General features: G+C 39.8%; 1 protein-coding gene across 1 annotated transcript in view; it reads right to left on the bottom strand.

Annotated features, from left to right (window-relative positions):
* Window positions 1–4558: 4558 nt before the first annotated feature.
* The window catches only part of chd1 (chromodomain helicase DNA binding protein 1), a 43859-nt gene continuing 26190 nt past the window's right edge, over window positions 4559–22227 (bottom strand). The window contains exons 14-36 of the mRNA XM_037117188.1: window positions 21505–21693; window positions 21024–21186; window positions 20511–20663; window positions 20272–20343; window positions 20022–20171; window positions 16296–16444; window positions 15991–16087; window positions 15805–15900; window positions 15539–15715; window positions 15255–15415; window positions 14400–14441; window positions 14183–14316; window positions 11788–11926; window positions 11490–11640; window positions 10077–10199; window positions 9779–9922; window positions 9417–9674; window positions 8525–8656; window positions 8201–8379; window positions 7569–7668; window positions 7432–7480; window positions 7103–7343; window positions 4559–6169 (exon numbers count right to left, since the gene is read on the bottom strand). Coding sequence (XP_036973083.1) covers window positions 5890–6169; window positions 7103–7343; window positions 7432–7480; window positions 7569–7668; window positions 8201–8379; window positions 8525–8656; window positions 9417–9674; window positions 9779–9922; window positions 10077–10199; window positions 11490–11640; window positions 11788–11926; window positions 14183–14316; window positions 14400–14441; window positions 15255–15415; window positions 15539–15715; window positions 15805–15900; window positions 15991–16087; window positions 16296–16444; window positions 20022–20171; window positions 20272–20343; window positions 20511–20663; window positions 21024–21186; window positions 21505–21693 — 3379 coding nt within the window. The 3' untranslated portion in view covers window positions 4559–5889. The remainder of the gene's footprint in view (window positions 6170–7102; window positions 7344–7431; window positions 7481–7568; window positions 7669–8200; window positions 8380–8524; window positions 8657–9416; window positions 9675–9778; window positions 9923–10076; window positions 10200–11489; window positions 11641–11787; window positions 11927–14182; window positions 14317–14399; window positions 14442–15254; window positions 15416–15538; window positions 15716–15804; window positions 15901–15990; window positions 16088–16295; window positions 16445–20021; window positions 20172–20271; window positions 20344–20510; window positions 20664–21023; window positions 21187–21504; window positions 21694–22227) is intronic.

The raw sequence follows: 22227 nt of genomic DNA on the forward strand, positions 1-22227 counted from the left end.
GATTTTCAAAACTTAATCCTTTTATTCATCAACCATCTTAACACACTGACTTTAAAGAGCAGAACAATATTCAGTATATGAATTGACCTTCATTAATTTAGTGGGGTTTCACTGAGAGCAAAGATCTCTTTTTCAGGAATGCCCTGATCACTCTCACACAGTTACCATCCACACCTGGAAGCTCTTCAGTACAACTACAGTCTCATCTGTTGGCAGTGCCTTGCTAAAGGGCACCTCAGTGATGGTAGTGAGGGTGGATAAGGCTAACACTGTCCACAATATGACCGCAGCAACTTGCATGTGGATGGTGTGATGGTGAGATAAACCTGAGGCAAAACTGGAGACCATCTTGCAATGGGATCACACCTGCTGTGATATGAATGGTGCAGTGGAACATACGACATTGGAGGAGTGAGTCTGGTGAAACATATGAATTCCACCATATTTAACGCTGTACATTCCTTGTTCTGGTGTGATCCCGTCACAACATGATCTCTAGATGTTTGTGAAAGAGTTGCAGGATTTGAAAGGATTCTAAACCAATCCTGAAATGGCCCTCTTCCTCCTCCACAAGTACGATAACAGGAATGTTGATAACTTCAGCTTTCTCAACAACTGAAAATTACAATTACCGAGCAACCCGTTCTGTTAGCTGCAGACTAGCTGAGTAACTCACAGGTGACTGTCACTTTCCAACACTTTTAATCTGATTGTCTGACAAAAAAGGGGCTAAAATACTTTATTTCCACATCTCTGAAAAACCAAAACAAACACGGACAATTATAGCTGCAGCGATGGGTCGGGTCCGGGCTATTTTTGGCAAATTTAGGCAATTCGGAGTAACAGACAGGAGAACAGGAAGACAAGACAGTTGACAACAATGTTCAACTTGGACCACTTGAGGCTTGAACTCACAACTTCTGGAACTAAAGACTGTCATCTATCACACTGAGCTAACTGGCAAGTAGCAACACAACAGTGACTTCACAAACTGAGTAAGCCATTCACTGTTGTGCAGGCAGATTTGAAACCAGTATAAAAAATTCAGTTATCAAGACAAAAATCTGAAAATACACATGCTGCAGCATGGAGATGTTGGGAATTTGTTTTTTAAAATGATTGATTTGCTCCATAAGTGAATAACTGATGTTTAAAAATGCTGCTTGCATTGACTGCAGTTATTCACATGAAAGCAGAATTCAACATGTTCCCAAAAAGGTAAAATGGTTTAAATTTTTAAAAAAATGTAGGTAAAATTCTGATATTTGTCAAACACCATCTACCATGACTCTAAAAAATGTTCAATTTTTTCATGAACACTGAAGATTTATTTATCAGTTTGCAGGTACATGTTTACAGTAGAGTTCACAGTCAAACATTTTAATGCACTGTAGGCAAAAATTGTAGGAGGTTTTGATAAGTTTTACAGTTTAAAAAAAAACAGTGATGGACTTCATAATTTTTAATAGGATTAAATGTTCAAAAGTTTCTTTAGTATTGGGGCCACAGTTTGATGAAAGTGTGAAGTAATAGCAGGTTGATTTGTTATGAATTTTCTATGTTTTGAACTTTAGATGCTTGCTGTAGCACAGTGGTGTCAAACTGATCCAGTAAAGGGCCATGTGGCTGCAGGTTTTCATTCCAACCAAGCAAGAACACACCTGATTTGGATCAGCCAACAAAGCAAGAACACACCTGATTTGGATCAGCCAACAAAGCAAGATCCAAATCAGGTGTGTTCTTGCTTGGTTGGAATGAAAACCTGCAGCCACATGGCCCTTTACTGGATCAGTTTGACACCCCTGCGTAGCGCCTCCATCAGGACTATTGGCTTGGGTTTATAGCTGAGATTATCTGGCATGAGACTGGACCTTTATGCAAAAGCTATTTATTTTTATTCAATTTAGAGGCTTGCTGTGATGCCACCATCAGGACAATTGTCTTGTGTTTTATGTTGAGGACATCTGACATTTTGATCTGCCATCATCATCATCATCCTTGCTGGGTCTCAAACCCACAACCCCCTGACACCAAGAACCAGCTCCTAACTCTCTGAGCTAATTGGCTGGAAGTGAGACCTGCTGTGTAGCTTCATTTGTCGACTCAGGGAGTCACTGTCCAGGCAGCTGTTGTCAAGGCAGATTTCAAAAATGGTCAAAATGTCAGAAATTCTGTTAGCTGAACAAAAATCTGATAATACATAATTTGCATCTTGACAACATCGAAATGTTAGTGATTAGTTTTTAACTCTAAGTGTTTTCCTTCATAAGAGAAAATCCGATGTTTAAAAATGCCACTCTTACATTGACTCCAGTTGTTCCCGTGAGAGCAGAATTCAAAATGTTCTCAAAAAGTCAGTTTTTGAGATAAAATTCTGATATTTGCCAAACTTCATCAACCATGACTCCAAAATATTCTCATTTTTTTCAGGAAGATTGAAAATGCATTTAGCAAGAATTTGATAGTATATGTTTACAGTACTGTTTACAGTCAAACATTTTGATGCACTGTGGGCTTAATTTTTGATAAATCAAAAATCCGAGAAGCAAGTTTTGTGGAGGACGGTCTGAAGATGCTCTCTAGCAAGTTTGGTGACAATTGAGCAAAAAATGTGGGAGGAGGTTTTATAAGTTTTACTGGTTTTGAAAAAAACTGAGTGATGGACTTCATAATTTGTAAGGAGTTTAAGCGGACTAAAGTTTCAGCAGTATTGGGGCTACAGTTTGGTGAAAGTTTCAAAACTGTAGCATGTACTGTTGATTTTGTAGGTATTTTTTTAAAGTTTTTAAAATTTCAACCCCCCAGGAGGAATATTGCCATGTCCTCGGAATTAAGTAAATCTGGCATAGGGCCGGACATTTCTGTAAAGTTTGGTGAGTTTTCCCCCATGGGGAAGTATGACTTCCTCGGAAAAAGATAAATAAAGAGAGAAAGAAAGAAAGAAAGAAAGAAAGAAAGAAAAAGAAATCGTAGGAATACAATAGAAAACAAAACACAGTGGGAACCATGCATGTAGAGACCATCCGGTCACTTAAAGACACGGCGGGTGGAACCAAAGATCTCAAATTTGGACTCATCGGACCAAAGCACAGATTTCCACTGGTCTAATGTTCATTCCTTGTGTTTCTTGGCCCAAACAAATCTCTTCTGCTTGTTGCTTTTCCTTAGTAGTGGTTTTCTAGCAGCTATTTGACTATAAAGGGCTGATTCGTGCAGTCTCCTCTGACCACTTGATGTAGAGATGTGTCTGCTACTAGTGTGGCATTCATCTGGGCTCTAATCTGAGGTGCTGTTAACTAGTGATTTCTGAGGCTGGTGACTCAGATGAACTTCTCCTCAGCAGCAGAGGTGGCTCTTGGCCCTCCATTCCTGGGGCGGTCCTCATGTGAGCCAGTTTCGTCGTAGCGCTTGATGGTTGTTGTGACTGCACTTGGGGACACATTCAAAGCTTTTGCAATTTTCCAGACTGACTGACCTTCAGTTCTTGCAGTCATGATGGACTGTTGTTTCTCTTTACTTAGCTGATTGGTTCTTGCCATAATATGAATTCTAAGAGTTGTCAAATAGGGCTGTCAGCTGTGTACCAACCTGACTTCTGCACAACACAACTGATGGTCACAACCCCATTAAGAGGATCAAGAAATTCCACAGATGAACCCTGACAAGGCTTATCTGTGAAGTGAAAACCATTTCAGGTGACTACAGGGTTAGCAGCGCTGTCAACAAAGCAAAGGGTAGCAACTTATGATATGAAACATGTTCTGAATTATTTCACTCTTTTTTGTTTACTACATAATTCAGTGTGTGTTTATTCATAGTTTCGATGCCTTCAGTGAGAATCTTCAGTGTAAATAGTCATGAAAATAAAGAAAAAAACATTACATGAGAATGTGTGTCCAAAGTTTTGACTGGTAGTGTACCCAAAGCCTTTTGGATACACTTCCTCAACACTCGGAGATTTCATTTTCTTGTTCACTGTTAAACAAATGTGCTATTCTGTTGTGAGATTTTGTTTTGTTTGTATAAGATCTGTTGTGCTTTGCTCCCTTTCAAAAGGATACAACTCCCTCTAAATATGGGCATAGAATACTGCCTTAAATCACCATAAATTACAATTTTCAGGGAGAAAGACGTAGCCTAGATCGAGAATATGAACAAAACAGTTTCACCAAAATAAAGAATGTCTGTGTGCAACAAGGTCCTTTCTGGATATGATGTTCAGCTCCTTCTCTTCCTTGATGGCTCTCATTAAGGTTGCCACCACAACAGACGACCTTTTGACCACAAGTTCCAGTGGCTTCCAGTCGAAAGGATAACATCTTATTTTTTCCCCCCGGTTAAACCTTTTCTTCTCCATTCTTTCACTGAGCAGACTGTACCCTTCTCTTTCATCCTATTGACTGTAACACTTAAGCCATTTTATCTAAAATATATACATACTGTGAAAAAGTGAAACTTCATCATGGTCCCAGCTGACCCAACACAAAAGCAACCTATACACCTGGTACAAGCAAGGGATCATCATTTTTGGACAAAGGAAAAACTTGACAGTGTTCAATAGAGTTGGTACACGTGAGTACAGTAATTGTTTTTAATGGCTTCATAAACAACTATATAAAACAGTTCATAAAAATTCATGCACTTTCAGTGTAAATTCATTTGGAAATATAAAGGAAATGTATGTACAACAATGTGAACCGTAACAGTGACTTCATTCAGTTGGGTGGTTCACCACAAATATACTTGGCTGCATAGAAACATTGACATTATTGCCTACGTAGAATAGAAAAGGAAAGGTAAAGAAAAAAAAAATGTAAACAGTCTAGTTTATTTTAGATCTAACGGGTGCTTCTATCAAAAGACAATTGTCTTTTTTCAGACTGTGATTTTAGAAGTCAGTTCTTTTTAACTCACTGATTTCCACACTGAGGCAAAAGAACTGAGAACTAGTGAATAAAACCGAGTATCGTTAATGAACTTTCCCTTTACCAAAAATTACATTCTGAAAGCATTATCATTAAAAGAACTATTATACAGAAACTCACTTGTAGGACAACAATAGAGCCTGAGTTGATCGGGAAAAGTAGAGTCATAATAAATCCCAAAAGCCTGAGGAAAAGACCACTGATTTACTTCTTTACAAAAATTTACAATAGTATTAGTGAAGTTAAAACAACATGAAGAAAAAAAAAACAGAAAATCTAATTGTTGTTTTTTAACAACAAACATGATATTAAATAATCCACACCCGGTGGAAAAAAAAAACCTGCTGAAGAAATGAGAAATGCTGTAAATGTATAAATGAGGTACTAATGGTGGTGAGCCTGAGCCCAGACTGGATTCAACAAAACCCCCTTACATCAACTTTTAACATGATTCATGTGACAACTGACTTCTCATCAAGTTAACACTTAAATTAAGGTAGATAATCACATAAAGCATGATAGAGAGACAGAGTGAGATTGACAGACACACAGACAGACAAACATAAAGAAACAGTCAAATGCAGGATCCAGTGTCATGGGTTGGTGGGAATATGAGGCAGCACTCAGGGTCAATTGTGTCCGTTTAAGATAAAAAATAAAGTTTATAAAAATAACAACAAATTGTACTGCATGCTGTTGAGCCAACACAACGATGCAGTTTTAAACTCTTAAATACAAAAATATTCTTTGATTTTTATTATCTGCTGACGGGTTTGAGCCGCTCCCTGGTGCTCATCTCCCAGGTTCCAGAGATCAGCTGCAGCTGAAGTGAGGAGATGACAGCCATGAACTGACTGATACACAGTGCTTCTGAACAGCTTTAGGATACAGTCCACAGTCCCTGTAAGGCATTTGCTGTGTTGCTGAGTCTATGGTCGCTAATAGCAGACCCGGGTAGCTCCTGTTATGTCTTGCGGCTGGTCCAGATCTGCTCTGGTGTGCTTTTATGGTCTGACGAGTAATCGAAAGGTGAGCGGTGTCCCATGGGTGAGCGAGAGTCGTAGGGTGAGCGCTGGTCTCTGGGAGAGCGGGGCCCGCTGGCTGAGGCTCGCTGCTCTGCTTGCCACTCCGAGTGGTAGCGATAGGATGAGCGGTGGTCTGAATGGGAATGATCCTTCATGTCCGGCCGATCTCTGCTGGAGCGGAAATCCTCGAGCTTCCTGTGCTTACTGTCATTGTAGTATCTGCACATACAGCAACAGCATGACTTAGCAACAAGGCAGATATTATACTTGACAACACAACTCTTTCAATGTTTGTTCACTGATACTCTGGACCAACTTCAACTTTGATATTTGATTTTGTCAACTGGAAGACTGTAAACTTTAAGTGGAAAGATGAGTTGGCATAGATATAGAGCACTTGATGTGACATGTCATTATGAACATTGGTGAAAGCCTAGGTTCCAATTACTGCAAGTCCAACTGCCAGATTGGGCTAAGTGAACCCCCACCAGGCATTGTGGTGTGTTTTGTTAATGTTGGGGGAATAATTGGAATGGAAGCTGATGGTGCTCAACACCTAAAAAAGGCATGTTTGCTGTTGCCATAGCTTAACAAACATGGCCTCCATATTTTTCTCCCTATTTGTGTGAATAGAAAAGACAATTGTTAGGAGTGAATTCACAGCACAGTGTTAGTGCTGGTTTAAACACTCTCAATCATATTTGCACATTTAAAGAATATCTAACATATCAAAGGTCATCAATATCATGCTTCAGCTTTTTGTTTTTCAACAGTACTACATGGAAGTTAAAGTAATATGTCTGGCTTTGGCATTATGTCTAGAGTATAGGTCGGAAAATATCATCTCAAATGCAGGGACGTTTTGGCAGCTGAGTAAGTCAAATGAGAAATACATTAAGACCCATTTCACCTGTTGAAACTCTGGGTTTATATCATTATTTCCTAAAAATGTCAATGGTCCCCTGGGAAATTCCCTCCAGGAAAAATACCATACATCAACCACACCATTGCACTGGGCGCCATGTAACTTCATTACCATGAACACATGCGCACACAGTAGTTCATTTTGAATTAATCACTCTTACACTGTCTTGCAGACATCGTTGTAGAAATGTGGTGATATATTCCCAGAAGCTGCATTTCCCTCCTCACCTGTCCTGTCTGTCTCTGCTGTCTGGTCTGTAGTGATCTCTGTCTCGGTGGTCTTTGCCATTGCTGAAGGAGGAGTACGGTCTCTTCCTCGATTCTGCTCCTGTGGTCTTCCTGTAGGATTCTGAGCTGTGTCTCTCCTTACTGCTCTCATGGTAGCGACCTGAAGGCTGATGCCTGTCTGAGCTGCAGCTGTCCCTGCTGCTCTCATCCTGGTGTGAGTTGTCCTTCAGCCTTTCAATGTCTAAAGAAAAACACCACAAACGGATTAGTGCACAGTGAAAACTTACTCATCTTTTTCTCTACACAATACATAAGAAAACAGAATGTACCTGCATGTTTATAGCCATGGGCGTTTAGATTTCTAGTGTTCTCCATTGCCTGAAAAAACAAAATCACATCATCATGGATTTCTAATATCAGAACAGGATGTAACCCAAACTAAGAGTTACTGAGGGCCTTCACTTACCTGTGCATTCTCTTGTCTTTTCTTGATTGCATGCTTATATAGTTTATGTAGCTTCCTGGCATCAAACTCAGTGAATTTTGAAACAAATATCCACAGGTTTCTGTAAAGACAAACACCAAAAGCTTGACAAATGTGCACTAACATCTCAAACAATAATTAAAGCCTTAGCCTCATTTAAACAGACAGTGATCCTGATTAAATCCTCTGGAATAAAAAAAAAAGGGGGGGTTCAGCTCCATTTTTTTTTTTTTTGCAATAATCTCTTCATTTAGGAGAAAAGTGATTAATTGTGAATAATTTGATTATTGTAATCATTCATCACCAACTATCTAAATAAATACTGTACATGTTGGCAAGTATCCCTGGGGTGTCCTGGATGTTCAAGACAAATTTCAAGCCAATCCAGTTAAAAAAATAAACAGTTGATGAGGCTTGGAATATACAAAAATGATTCAACTTGGTTCTGAAGGCCAAACTTAAAAAAATCATGACTTAAGTATTTGGAGAGCTGTAGGATGTTGCAAGGTCCTTGTCATTAACAGAAATTCATAACATGTACAACAAAGTTCCCTTTCTGGGTTTGGAATGTCCCAAATGTAGGTGCATCATTAGAAGAGACAGTTCATACTAACTTTCTCCACTGTTTGATCTGGTCAGGATTTGAATATTCCTTAAGACACTCTGTAATATGGTCTCCGATCTTTATGAGGCACTGTCTTGTATGTTCAAGCTGCTCGCGCTCTGACAGCCCTTTCTCTGGCCTGTCCAACTGCTTCAGGGCTGCTTTAACCGGCCGCATCCTCTCTTTACACTGCAACATACAAACAAAAGAGAACCCCGCCTTAACTTTATTATGCCATATACATATATACACACACATAGAGAGAGAGAGAGAGAGAGAGAGTGTAATTATCAGTATATCCTATCATGTAGATTTAATCATACATGGAACTTACCACACTGAAGGTCCTCTGGTCCAGTTCCTCAGACTCCTCAGATACTGGCGCATTCTCTCCACTTACTGTGATATGGACCGGCATATCAGAAGCTTTCTTTGCTCGTTCTCGTACCTCAGTCTTGACTTCATTCTGATAAAAAAAGGATTTGAAAATTAATTCCTAATCAAATTATCTTTTAATTAGACAACCTTAACCATAATTAAAGCTGCAAGCAGCGAGGGCCCGTTCATCGCTGACTGGCAGTTTGGGCCCAGGGATGTTTTTTGTGCATCTAGTCATGACACATATGCATATAGAATTTCATAAATTTATGTGCATGTAGGAGGCAGGCATTTACAACAGGGGGTGCTACAGAGTCCCTTGGCCATACCCACAACCAATGATGTTGCAGTGTTCCAATTTTCGCCAGATGTGACGTATATTCAATACTTCAGTTACTGTAGAAATGGTGCTTCATCCATAACCCCAACCAAATATTTAACTCTTCAGATCTGGCCTATTCCTGAAAAACAAGTTATTTGCATCCCTATACTTTAATGAGCACCCCTGCTTAAACTATACAAAGACTGTTACAAACTTGTAAAGCAGCCTGCTGGGCAGCGTGGCTAGGTTTAACGCTGATCAAATGATAGCTCAAACATGCACCGGGTCAGTCCCTGTGGTGATATTCATGGTAGAATTGCAGCAAGCTGGTTGGCGAAAACACTGAAATCAATTATTTGGACCACAGAGTGTTCTGGATGGGGGGGGGTTAGATGTATTTTTTAACAATGAAGAATGCAAACCTATTTTAGCAGACATATGAAATTAAATTATGAACCTGAAAATAACAACATAACATCATATGGCCTTTTTAATAGCTTTAAGACCATGCGGACACCCTGTTTACCTTTTCCATGCTCTCCTCTTGTTTATGTACTGCCTCCAGAGGCCTTGTTTCCTTTTTCTCTTTTGGCTCCCTGGTCTCTTTAATGTCCCAACTTTCCTCCTTTTTTTCCTTTTTGCTTTCTTTTTTTATCTCTTTTCCTTTAACCTCCCTCTCCAGTGATGAAGAAAGCTCCTCCTGCTCAGGCTCATCATCTGCTTCGTCCTCCTCCTGCCTGTCGGCTCGACCCCGTCTACTTAGTGCCTTCACTGGTACCACAGCCTGAAAGGATCAAAACATGTTAAATATCAGCTCCAAACTGTAAACAGGATATATTCACTTCATGCTACGGCAAGCAAAACCATACAGGTGAAGTCTGAATTTACCTTTTCTTCCTCAATTTCATCGTCATCATCAGACCTTTTGTCGGATGAGGGATCTGAGGACATGTTTTTCATCACCTCATCCGTCTTAGTTGGTTTCAGAGTTTTGCTCTTTTTACTTCTTGGTTTCCTCTTCCTTGAATTGGCCTACATACATACAAAGGAGCGTAATAGATTTTGGTCGGCATACATTTAACTGTATCTGCATCACAGTTAAAAAGTCACTTGTGTTTAAGCTAGTGATTCTAGTTAAGGATTTGAGGCAGAAAAAAATGACATGTAGAGTTACTGTAAGACTTACTGTCCCTGCTTGTTTCTGTGCTTCCTTTTTGGCCAGGTCCTTGCTCAGCAACTTGATGAGGTAGTCTGCTCTGGTCTGTAACTGTTTGGCCTGTGGCTTCTTGTCAGGGTCGTCTGGTAGGAGCTGATCAACAAGAGACACAGTAAACATTGTGTAACTTTTACAGAAGATGATAACGGTACTATGAGTCATTAGGGAGAAAAAATTCATAGGACACATGACAAAGCGTTTGTTACTAATAAGTGTATCCATTAAATAATCATATACAATCAGGTCAAGGATTTATTTATAGTGGTTAAAGCTCTGAAATCCATATCTAAGTTGGTTGCAAAGGTTGGTAAAGGGTAGTTCTTACTTGGCAATGAAGAGGCCTGTGTTAAACTTAAATACTAATTGGGCCTCCTCAGTGCACTCAGTGAACAGCCTCTTGCCTGCAGTGAGCTGCATTTTCATTGGAGTACAGGTCGAAATTTGCAGTTCATGGAATTTGTCTCTCTGAGACCTTAACCAGTCAAATTCATGCAGCCATTCTTCACGAAAACTGTATTTTCTGCCCTTCTTTGCCACTTTTGTGTCTTCAGACTCAGGCTCATCTTCTGAGTTAGGATTTGACTCTGAACACTAGTAGGCTTATCGAGAAGAAAATCACCCCGCGGTTCCACCAGACACGTGTCCGCTGCGTTACGGCTCTGATCCGGTTTTGCTCTGCCGTACGGCAATCCCCACCAGTTGCGTTGCGAGTCTACTACGGTGCAGTACTGTTGACAACTGCCATCGTGTGACTGTTCCCACAATAATCACTTGCAACCACAGTTATAAGTAGGTGTAACAAAAACAACAATACAATGTGTTCCAGATCGAAAGATTAGTGATAAAGCTTGTATTTGTCTCTTTTTTTAGATTTGTGTGCTGGCATCAACACAGAAACATCTAGTTTGTTATTGTATATTCACAAAAAATCCGATTTCATGTAAAACCGTTGGCATAAATAAATCCAGTGTTAGAGAAAGTAAATATTTTACCATTGTCTTCCACTGCAGTCCTTTAAGTTAACTAGCATGTTGGATATTTAGCTTGATAATAAGCTAGAGGATCCGACCCGTTTTCCTACAGTAGCACAAATTACATTCCGCACCCGAGCCAACCCACTATAAATTGTTACCGACGCCCGTCCTGCACCTGGAGGAAAATTAGATGGACGCAATTTTTTTTAAAAATGAAAGTAAGCCAGCGGGGGGAATGGGAGTTCTGGGAGGGCGCAAGCACGCATGAATGAGCTCATATGAAATAAATAAATGCTTATCATTTTGAAATGCAGGCATATTTTTGCAGATGTGTCGCTAATAATGATTTCTTTTGCATGTGACGCCTTGAAAACGGCAATCGCAAAACCTGACCCACACCTGAAATTACCTTATGTGTGAGATTGAGGTCGGGGTCCATCTTTATCATCTCCCAGCTGCCATAACCATACTCATAGATTCCTATGAGGAGGCTAGAGTCATCCTCCTTCCCCCACTCAATGTCAAAGTGTGCTGCCTTTGAGTGGCAAGGAATCATATACCTATCAAAAAACACACATACAATTAAAATCTAAATAAATATACAAATATATTTGGACATTTTGTGACTGGGTTGCTTCATACAGAAAAAGCTAAGCTGTGATGCTAAATCCAAACTAACAAAATACAAAGTAAATCAAGAGCCTTACTTCTTTCTCTCCTCAGGGTCAGCAGGAATGGCTTTGTGGAGTGGAGCCAGTTCTTCCTCATGGGATATAACAAGCTTGGCATTAACCTGGACTCCAGAGATCCTGAATGTAGGGCCTTTCACCTTGCCTCTTCTGCCTCCTAATGGTAAAGAGAAAAAAAATAATCAAGTTTCAAACATAATTAAAAATATTATCCAGCAACGGCAAAATACAACAAAATACAAAACGCTCAAAACAAACGTTACATGAAATGTTCACGGAAGAAAATTTTGAATATTTCATATTTGAAAGCATCAATCTGATGCATTTTGAGAGAAAAATCAAGCACAATTACAAGACAGTATGAATGTATAATAAACATGGTCACGTTATGCTATACAAGTAATGAGACTGACAACTTGTCTCAAGAAATGCGCAACAGCACAACTTTAACAGTGTAATCTGCCACAGAGTGAAAAAAGAAAACCCTTAAAGAGTGTGTTTTGACAAGATGAATATGGGTTTTGAAGAAGTTGCTGTATGCTTGGAAGAAAGGTGCTGGCTACAGTGTGTTGATGCTATGACCTTCACCTTCTTCTTGTGCACTTTTGTTCGACAGTGTGCCTGCAGTGCATGGCTGCCCTTGTTTGCATAGTTAATAGCAGTTTTTAAACTGGACAGCAAGCTTGGCCGTCCATTCGGCAGCTAGGTCCGTGGATTTAGACACAGGTATATTTGAGGGTCTGTTCTGGTCCCCAAATTTGCCGCCTCGGTACACTTATTTCCACCTCCACTGCTAACGTTATCTAAACCTGAGCTGTCAACGTGCCGGCCACTGCGTGAGATGGGCAGAGGTGTCGATGACGTGCACTGTTGTGCAACTCACGGCTCATCACAGCAGTCAGGCCATCACTTCACCTGTGGACATCAAGATGGGCAACTGGACAGCCACTGCCTCTCTGTGGCTGTGCTCGTTGTCCGCTTGTTGTTGTAGCGGCAAGCTACGAACGGTCGCTACTTTCAAATTACCCCCCCACCACGTTAACAACCCAATATTTTCTCATCGTTTCTACACGATTCACGTAGGTCACCTATTTTGGTTTCAAAATGGCGAATTTTGCCAGAATGTGAGGGATTTTTAATGCCTGCAAAGGGAGAGGGAAGCTCAGAAAATTCAGTAAGATTTTGGGATTAGAAATGGATTTATCCATTCCATCAACCTGACCGCCATAGCAACATTTTGAGGTGTGTTTGAGCTCCTTATCCTGCTGCAGTACAAGTCCTTCTCAACATAGATACAAACCAAAGGGTGTAGCATGTCTCTGAAGAATGAAATGGTACTTCTCCTTAGTCGGAGGGGAGGCAATTATGTGCAGGTGGACAACTCCAGAGGAGACAAAACAGCCCCAGACTTGAATATTCCCACCACCATGTTTTGCCTGGGGGTTTAAAACTCTGAGATATCATTCTCACTCCTGTTTGTCTCCTTACATACACCCTCCTGTTAAGGCATAAATCTCCAAACTACATCAATCAATACAAATAGGACTTTTTTTAGTCATCCACTGTGAAATTCTGGTATTTCTTAGCCCACCTAAAGCGGCAGCCTTGTTTCCATCCTGAGAAGTGCAGACTTCTTTTGACAGCGCTTTTGCTGATTGGAGTCTTGCATTGTTTATCAACCTCACATCTAAGATTTACAAGAATTACTTAAATAATAAAGTGCATGCTATCACGAAAGTCAAAAGGGGAATACTAAGAAATTCTTAAATTCATGAACGTTTTTCAAAGACACATATTTTCAATTGTATCATTAGGCTTATATTATAATTTCCAATAAAAATAACAATATCGGATTCAAAACAAATGCAAAAAAAGAAGACATTTCACTAGTAATAACAGACTGCAGTGTTTTCCCACACAGACTAATTTGCGGCGGTGCATCACAGAATCAATACCAATCGCCACAGATTGCGTTGTTCTTTTTTTTCTCTCTCTATTTTTAAACACTACTTAAAAATTCAGCGTATTCGTTGCTGCATTTCCTTTCCCTGCTCTCCCTCCGTCTCTGTCATGTGTATACACCACGTGTGTCTCCATGAAAACGAGATAATCCGTTGAAGTGATAGCTTGGAAGCTTGATATTTGGTGCAGATGGCTGGCCAAAGTCACAAGTTCACGAAAGTTTTGTATCTCTGTGTGCACCCTGCGTCCGACACGGCAAGCACAACTGGAAGCTAAATACAGCGACATAGTTGACCTGAGGCGCCGGCTCAGGCCTCAGTGAGCTGTTGTGGGAGGGGGCCATAAAGGGACAAGAGGAGATCATAGCATGTATTGCACTGGTGCTCCTGCAGACACAATGAAATTTGGATTAGATCTTTGACTGTATACAAGAATACATTTATCTGATTACCTGAGGTCTTCTCTGGTCCACAAGGGTTTTCTCTAAGCGTTCTAACACAGCCATTGTGAACCGTCTCTGCCAAGCGCTTGAGGTCATGTTCAGACTTATCCACAAGTTCAGCATCACGAGCAATAGCATCCAACCTGAAGACACATGTTGAGCAGACTATGTGGCATTTTGTGGTTGTTGTTTGTAATGAACAATAAGAAATTCTGATGCGGCTTACCTTTCCAGTGGTCCTCCAAATTTTTTGTAACTCTTGACAAACCTGCAAGTAGTTCACACAGATGTTATCAGGAATATGGGAGCACAAATAGATAATAGCAAAATTAGGTCGGTTATAAGGGGTGGGCAGTCTGTCAACCTCTTAAGATAAATCGATACAATTTCAAAATAAATATAATTTTTAGACAATGCAGTTTATGTCGATAGAGTGTGATGTCTTCTGTAAAGCCATGCCAGTTTTCCTCTCTCATGCTCTCTACACAACCCAGCCTCACTCACAAGATGTCCTGAAACAATTACTCTACAGAGTGACATAGACAGGTATATTGCAAATGCTGTACAAAATCTCATGAATCATGATCATGAATTAAATCTGCAAAAGCACTCATGCAATACAGCAATGTGCTGCGTGTGCATGACAGAGCTGCTTGTTTGGGTGAGTGGAGGGGCCTGAAGGCAGGCAACAGATGTGTTAATAAAAATGCAGTGCAGTGACGGTAACGATATTAACGACAAAAATCACAAAACTGACAAAATCTCTTTCTCTCTGTCCATGCAATGCGCATAAACAATAATAATGAATGTCTGCATCTTTTCAGTATTATATCCATTTGCAAAAACTATACTTTACAACGTGGATGAAAACTCTGTCTTTACATTTCATTGTGAATATAGTCTATTAAAATAAAAGTGCATGTGACATCTCAGACAAGGTTTTGACTTGCAACTGAACTTTTACTTCACTTATTAGAAAATACCGGAATATATAATGTGTACTGCCATTCAACTTGAAAATAATGGGCTATGAATTATTTTTCATATCACAAAGCCTCATCAATTAATCAGTTAATATAACCTTCGGATCTCTGCATCACTGAAGCCCTTGATATTTTCTCGTGGAATGGTCCGAGGACGTCCTCGTTTCTTTGGCCTCTTTCTGTCTGAGGGGGAGTCACTGTCGGACCCAGAGTACCTCCTGTTCCTGCTCTGACGGCCCTCACTCGCATTAAAGCTTATCTGTTAACACAAACAAAGAAAATCACATGGAAATTCATTAAGAACCCAAACAGGCATTCTCCCTGAATTTATTGAATTTATTTGGAACTAAAAACCTCATGCTATTTTGCATTGCTCAAGTACCTGTTTGGCACAGTTTCTCATGCGTGGCAGCAAATAGATTTCCTCAAGTTCCTTTTGTCTCTCCTCTTCCTCCATCCTCCTCCTCTGCACCTCAGGAATGATGTCATCCCAACTGCGATGACTACGCTCAGAGTCAATGTCTATTTCTTCATCCTCCATCATGGAAAAATTTGCAACCTGCATAGTTCAGGTCAACAATTAGTATTCAATAGAATAACTTTAATATTGTTTAACTAGTTAGTAAAAAAAAAAACAAAAAAAAAAACCTTGAACTGAGACAGAAGTTCTTCTCCCACAGTGGAGGGTCCAGGGTCATTCTCCCTGGTCTCTGCCCGTTTGAGGATCTCATCAATATCCATTTCCTGGAGAGCAGAAGACTCCATGAGATTCTAAGCTTGTAAAATATTTCAGGAAAAGGTGTTATTACACACATTCAGTGTATAATTACCCACCTGTGGCTCCTGCTCCTCCCCCTCTTGCTCTTTGAAAAGCTCCTCTGCACCAAACTTTAGGATGGCCGACAGCTCCTCCTTGTTGAATGGCGCGGAACTGTTGGTTATAAAGCACACACAACTGAGATAATAAAAAACAAACAAGTGTAGCAGCAACCTTTGACAAGGGTAAAATAATACTGACACTACTTCAACCACGTTTAGGGCAGCTCTATCAAGAAGTGGGTCAATAAACAGAGTTAAGTGCAAGAATGAAGTAGACAAAAAGTGGTTAATCAAGCAACCGAATGATCTGTGTTGCTTGCCTGGAGGGAGCAGCACCGGTATGGAGGACAGTTTTTCCTGTGGTGTCCATCCTCTGAATGACAAGGTGGTCCAGCACCATTTTCTTCTTTGCCCTCTCAATGATATCTTCTTCCACTGAGCCCTTTGTCACCAGACGGTAGATGTTTACCTAAAAGCCCATAAGCAAACAGTTGGACAGTGGAAGACGACCAAGGCTAGAAAGGTTATCTAGAAAGCAAGCTAGAAAAGGCTTTTTCTAAAATGGCTAGCTCAAATCAAACAATTGGACTGGTTGCTGGATATAATATAACAACTGTACATAGAAGGAATGATACGCAAGTGGTTGTGAATGCTATAGGCATTGAACATATATTCTTCTATGCACTGAATTCTTCATATTGTATAATTCCTAAAACCTGTTTTGTTGGACTCCTTCACCTTCTACATTTTTCAAGGTATTTACCCTATTCAAAGATCAACTCAATTAATACATGAGTTAGAAGGCTATATGTTTTCTCATTGATAGATGGCATACTTCTCATACAGATATTTTCAGCTATTTGTGCAATTTTTCCCCATTCAAGCAGATGGGCTGAATGTTAAAAAAATCCAACATTTTAGCACTTTTTCAAACATTTTCCAATCTCAACTACCCCTTAATGCACTGTAGAAATTGGGATTTTGTGCAGTTTGCAACCTGCCATAGTTTGAGTGCGACAACACTGTAGCAAATACAAATCCCAAGTCTTTAACAATTTGTCAGACATAATGTAGGTGCTAACTACAAACAAAGCTTGTTACGTCATAACAATGTTATGTCTTGAAAATGTATATCTTGAAGTAAACATGTATGTATTGTGGTGAACCTACCCTCTCAATTAAATTACATAATGGGGGTGGAGTGGCTGTGACAGAGACACCATTCAAGCTATTACAAGAAACCATTGTTTAAAAGGGTTTTTTAAAAACTTACATAATGTTGCATTTAATTGCACAGCAACTTTGACATGACTTTGACATACTTGCATGACAACTGCAATGCCCATACAAACAACACCCAAAGGCTTCCTGCAAAACTTGCAATGTGTCCAGTGTACTTCTGCGGATACTTCCCCTAGCCAGTCACTCAACTGAGGGTCTTTTATTTGTTATAGAATACTTTCATTGTATTTTATCGCATTTCATTTCATTTTGAAAGCCTTTGTGCTCTATCCTTGGGAAGGGCTTTGTAAGTACATGTTGTCATTAGTATTAAGCCAGTGTTTCCACCTGTGTAATGGTCAACATCCTTTCTCAAATGGAGAATAGGAGTCTGGTGTATAGTCAGACTTAATCCAGTACCATGGCAACTAGACTGCCATTATAGCAAGATCAACATCATTAGCATGGAAAAAATAACACGGATATTAGCATAGATAGCAATGACATGTATTAGCAGGGATTGTGATAGCAGTCACGCCAAGATAAGGTCTACTTGCGTATTTAAGAGCTGCAGTTTATTCATGGTCAAACAACAATAGATGTGTTGTGCAGAGGCTTGAGGATGACATATGATGTCCAGATTCTACTACAGTCAATATGTAATAGATCCATTTTAGGAGCAGCTTAAATGTTTTACAGTTGAGCACAAATTGAAGTTATTTGTCAAAACGTATTCAGCGAGCTGTGTGGCTCATCAACACAGTAAGGTAATAACTATATAAGTATACAATATTCAAATAAGGCCAAAATTCTGGATTGGGGCTTTCCCACCTTAAGGCCCTTTACTTATGAGATATTGGTTGTGAATGCAGCAGGCACTCACAACATATGTTCTTCTGTGCACAGAATTTCTTCTTCTTCTTCCAGGGCTGATATTTTGGCCCTTCCATAGTCCTTCCATATTTTAACATAATGTATTTCAACATATTCACTCCATTCATACACCAAAATATTTGTCCCTATATATTAGCCAGAATACTTGACTGAACAGCTCCCAGGTCCCTCCTTCTTCCTCTCTGCTGTGCTGCAGTCCTGCCTTCAAAGCCCCTCCCCACAGAGGAGCCTGCCATGCACAAGCAGGCCTGTATCCACAGTAACAGAGGACGCCAGATAACCAAGATGGCGCATTAAAAATAACAACATCAACAACAACAAAAGCCCTGACTGTTCTATTTCTGACCAATACTACTAAATTACCAAGACAAGTGCCTCATGCCGATCACTGTAGTAACCCGAGTACCAAACAATATTCCTCACATAGCCGTAGACGGAGTTACCAGCTAATCATTCTGGTAATCATCAGCACCATGCTGCCTTTCTGAAGCATGAGTAACCTTATTTCTCTAAACCAATTCAACTACTTCAGAGCATACTGAACACAAACTAACATTATGACTGCCCGGTCACTTGAAAGACACTTTTGCTAACCAGTAGCCATAAAGACAGAGCTAAACACTGGAGTTGGCACACAAGCTAACAAGCTAGATTTACCAACAAGCTACATAGATCAACTGCAACACTGTATGGCAATCTGCTCTATTTAGACTACAGCTTTAAGGAAGGGCTTCTTTCCTGCAAAGCAGCCTCTGAGCCTATGGTCAAACTCACTTTCAGCAGATTCTAGTTCATCACAGACTTGCTTTTTGGTGGAAGTTGGTTGACTCTTGACCATCCTGACCAGTTTTCTCTCAGCAGGTGATAGTTTGTGTTTTCTTCCTGATTGTAGCAGTGACAAGACTGTGCCATGCACTTTATACTTAGTTGTACAGTGATTTTGTAACTGCTTTGAAATGGCTCCAAGTGACTGTTCTGACTTGTCCAAATCAGTAGTGTGCTCTTCCAGATCAATGCTGAGCTTAGACTTTCCCATTGAGTCTAATGGATGTATCAAACAAGCCCTATTAAAATGGGCCCAGAAAAATCACCAGTTGGTATTGATTACAGGGTATATACAGCAATTGTTAAGTTGAATTAAATATCTTTTAATACCTTTTTTAATACCTTCACAATATTTTTTAACACCAACATGACTTCAAGCTGCAACTGTAGTGGCAACCTTTCAAACTTCAGTGTTGAGGGTAACTAATTATAAAGTAAGGGATTACTGCCATACTTGACACTTAACTAGTAACTACTATACTTAACTTTCTGAGTGAATAAGTGTAGTAATGCTTACTATTCAAATCACATACTTATCATTACTGGATACTCTGTTACTTTTTTGTCTCATTAAAAACACTGACCTACACACAATTATTTGTTATTTAATCCTAACCCAAGACAAAAAATAGATTCATTGTTATGTGTAGGAGGAGCACACTCTTTTTTTCATTATCATTCTATCTCAATGAAGACAAAATGACAAAAATCAGAAAAGGTGTAAATAGTTTTAAAACAGAAATGTTTAATTAAAGGACTTCTGTAAAAAGTAAAGTGACGAGTATATAAACTAATAATTCCTCAGTTGGATAGTGGTTCGAAATGTAATACCACGTCAGATGATGTTTATTACTTTTTAATGGCCTTAATTTTTGCTAATTTAATTTACTACCTTTAATACCTTTTACAATCCCGTGGACAACCTGAATTATAATCTCTGAGAGGAAGTAAAGAGGCCATGCTACAAAGCAAATATATAAATAAGTAAGCTAATATAAAATAAGCTTATGTAAATGTCTGACTTGGACCGTAGGTGATATCTGGCATAATGTGGGAAAATACATTTAAATAGAAATGGAAAAAGGTTTATGACAGTTGTTGTTTACCTGTCTTTTCTGTCCAATCCTGTGGGCTCTGGCCTGGGCCTGCAGGTCATTCTGGGGATTCCAGTCTGAGTCAAAGATGACTACCGTGTCAGCTGATGCCAGATTGATACCGAGACCACCCGCACGTGTCGATAACAAGAAGCAGAAATCCTGAGTGCACAAGTGGAGGTTAGAAATACACGACAGTCCTGGTTTATTTTAATGAAGCACAAACCACATTCATATACTGTATCCTGGACATTCAATTTACCTCAGAGCCGTCCGCATTAAAATGATCCAATGCCTGCTTCCTCATCTCCCCTTTGATTGAGCCATCTAATCTCTACACAAAATTACAACATATGAAAGACATTTTTAAACAGAAAATATGAAGATACATTTCATATTTTCTGGTCAGGTTTAACAACATTCTGGGAGTGCTTCTGTGGGGCATATCTGTCTATGAATAATTGCTGTACTGAACATCCTGTGAAAACAGTGTGCAGCTACCTGAAAGAGGAACTGCCTGCTCCTCAGGTAATCAGCCAGGATATCCAACATCCGCACCATCTGGGAGAAGATGAGAACTCTGTGGCCTCGCTCTTTCAACCGCACCAGCAGTTTGTCCAACAGAACTAGCTTCCCGCTGCTGCGGATCAATTGCTGTACAAGAAAAATGGGGGCAAAAATTTCTAGTCTACCCTTTTCAAGTGACAACATGAAATTAATATTCACTCAACTGTGTTTATTTGGTGCGCTGCTGGAATAAACCATATCCACCAGGTTTGTTGTTACAAATGTTTCAGTCAGGGTCACCTTTTCTTTCCCCATATCCCAACATACACCCACATATGATAAAACAGAAACACACTTTGCTGTGACCTCCTAAATAGAATTCATTTGCAATTAGGGATGGGTATCAAGGAAAGGTACATATTGGTAATGCCACATGATTGATGAGTACCAAAATGGTGATAGACAACATGACAAAAACAAATAGATAAATTTAAAAAACACACTGACCTGTAAAAATTCCGCTTTGTTTAAGAATTCGTTGTCCTCTGGGGGCTTGATAAGGTAGCAATGGTTACAACACTTCTTCAGCTCCATCATGATGTTCAGGAAGCCCGACGTGCTGCCTTTGTTACCTTTACTCAGGGCCTTGTAGTTCCTGGTCAGGATCCATCTGATCACAAACAGAAGACTCTTTTATAAACTATGCCACAATGGAAAGCAGCAAAATGACAGACTATTCTCTTTAAAACTCAAGCAGGAGATTAGACGGATCGAGTAACTGACTGAGGAAGTGACAGGGTATCTACAAGAATATCCCTGCATCAAATGCTCAGAACCTTTATTCATTTAAACAAGCCTGCACTGATGATTCAAAAGGAGCCAGAAGCAAGTCCACACCACTGAGCTTATCGGTCAGCTCACATCACCTTACGTTTACTCATGTAGTTTAGTAAATTTTTTTCCTCTATTTAAAAGAACCAGCACTTACTTGTAATACTGTTTCTGTATAGCACTCATCTCTACTCTGAGGATCTGCTCCACTTTGGCAGGAAGGGATTTTTCCACGTCCTTCTTGACTCTGCGCAGTAGAAAAGGTTCCAGCTCTTTATGAAGACTGGTGTAGCCAGAGTCCCTGCCTTTACCATGCTCCTCTTCAAACAGCTCCCAAGAGTGAAACCTTTACAAATAAGACATACAACATACATAATTAGGGTATAGCAATACAGTCAACTCATGCAGGGTTTCCCTGGCATATCCAACTCAAACACAGGCCACATTTGAGTATTTTTGGTTGCCGCCTCTGTTATCAAAGTAATTACTGAAATGCCCATATTTGTGAGGCATACAAATTAGGGGTGGTGAAAAAAAAATCAATTATTGATTAATCACGATTATGAGTTTATAATTTTCCGAAGATTGATTTTTATTTATTTATTTTTTTCTTTTCTTTTTAAAATTGTAATACAAACTGGAGTCCTCTTCTTACTGGCTTACATAGTCCACAGTCTGGAGCTAAGATATGTTATTCCATCTCGGAACTTTTTCACGCTTAAATCGATTCCAAATCTTGACAAGACAAAACTTTCCGTGCCAGAGTCCCTCAATTCCGCTCACAGGGTAGCAATGTCCTGTGATGCCTGGACATCTAGAGCTACAGCCTCATACGCGACCGTTACAGCTCATTATGTCAGCAGTTAATGGAAGCTAATGT

This window comes from Acanthopagrus latus, chromosome 12 (genome assembly GCF_904848185.1).
Source record: "Acanthopagrus latus isolate v.2019 chromosome 12, fAcaLat1.1, whole genome shotgun sequence".
Classification (NCBI taxonomy): domain Eukaryota; kingdom Metazoa; phylum Chordata; class Actinopteri; order Spariformes; family Sparidae; genus Acanthopagrus; species Acanthopagrus latus.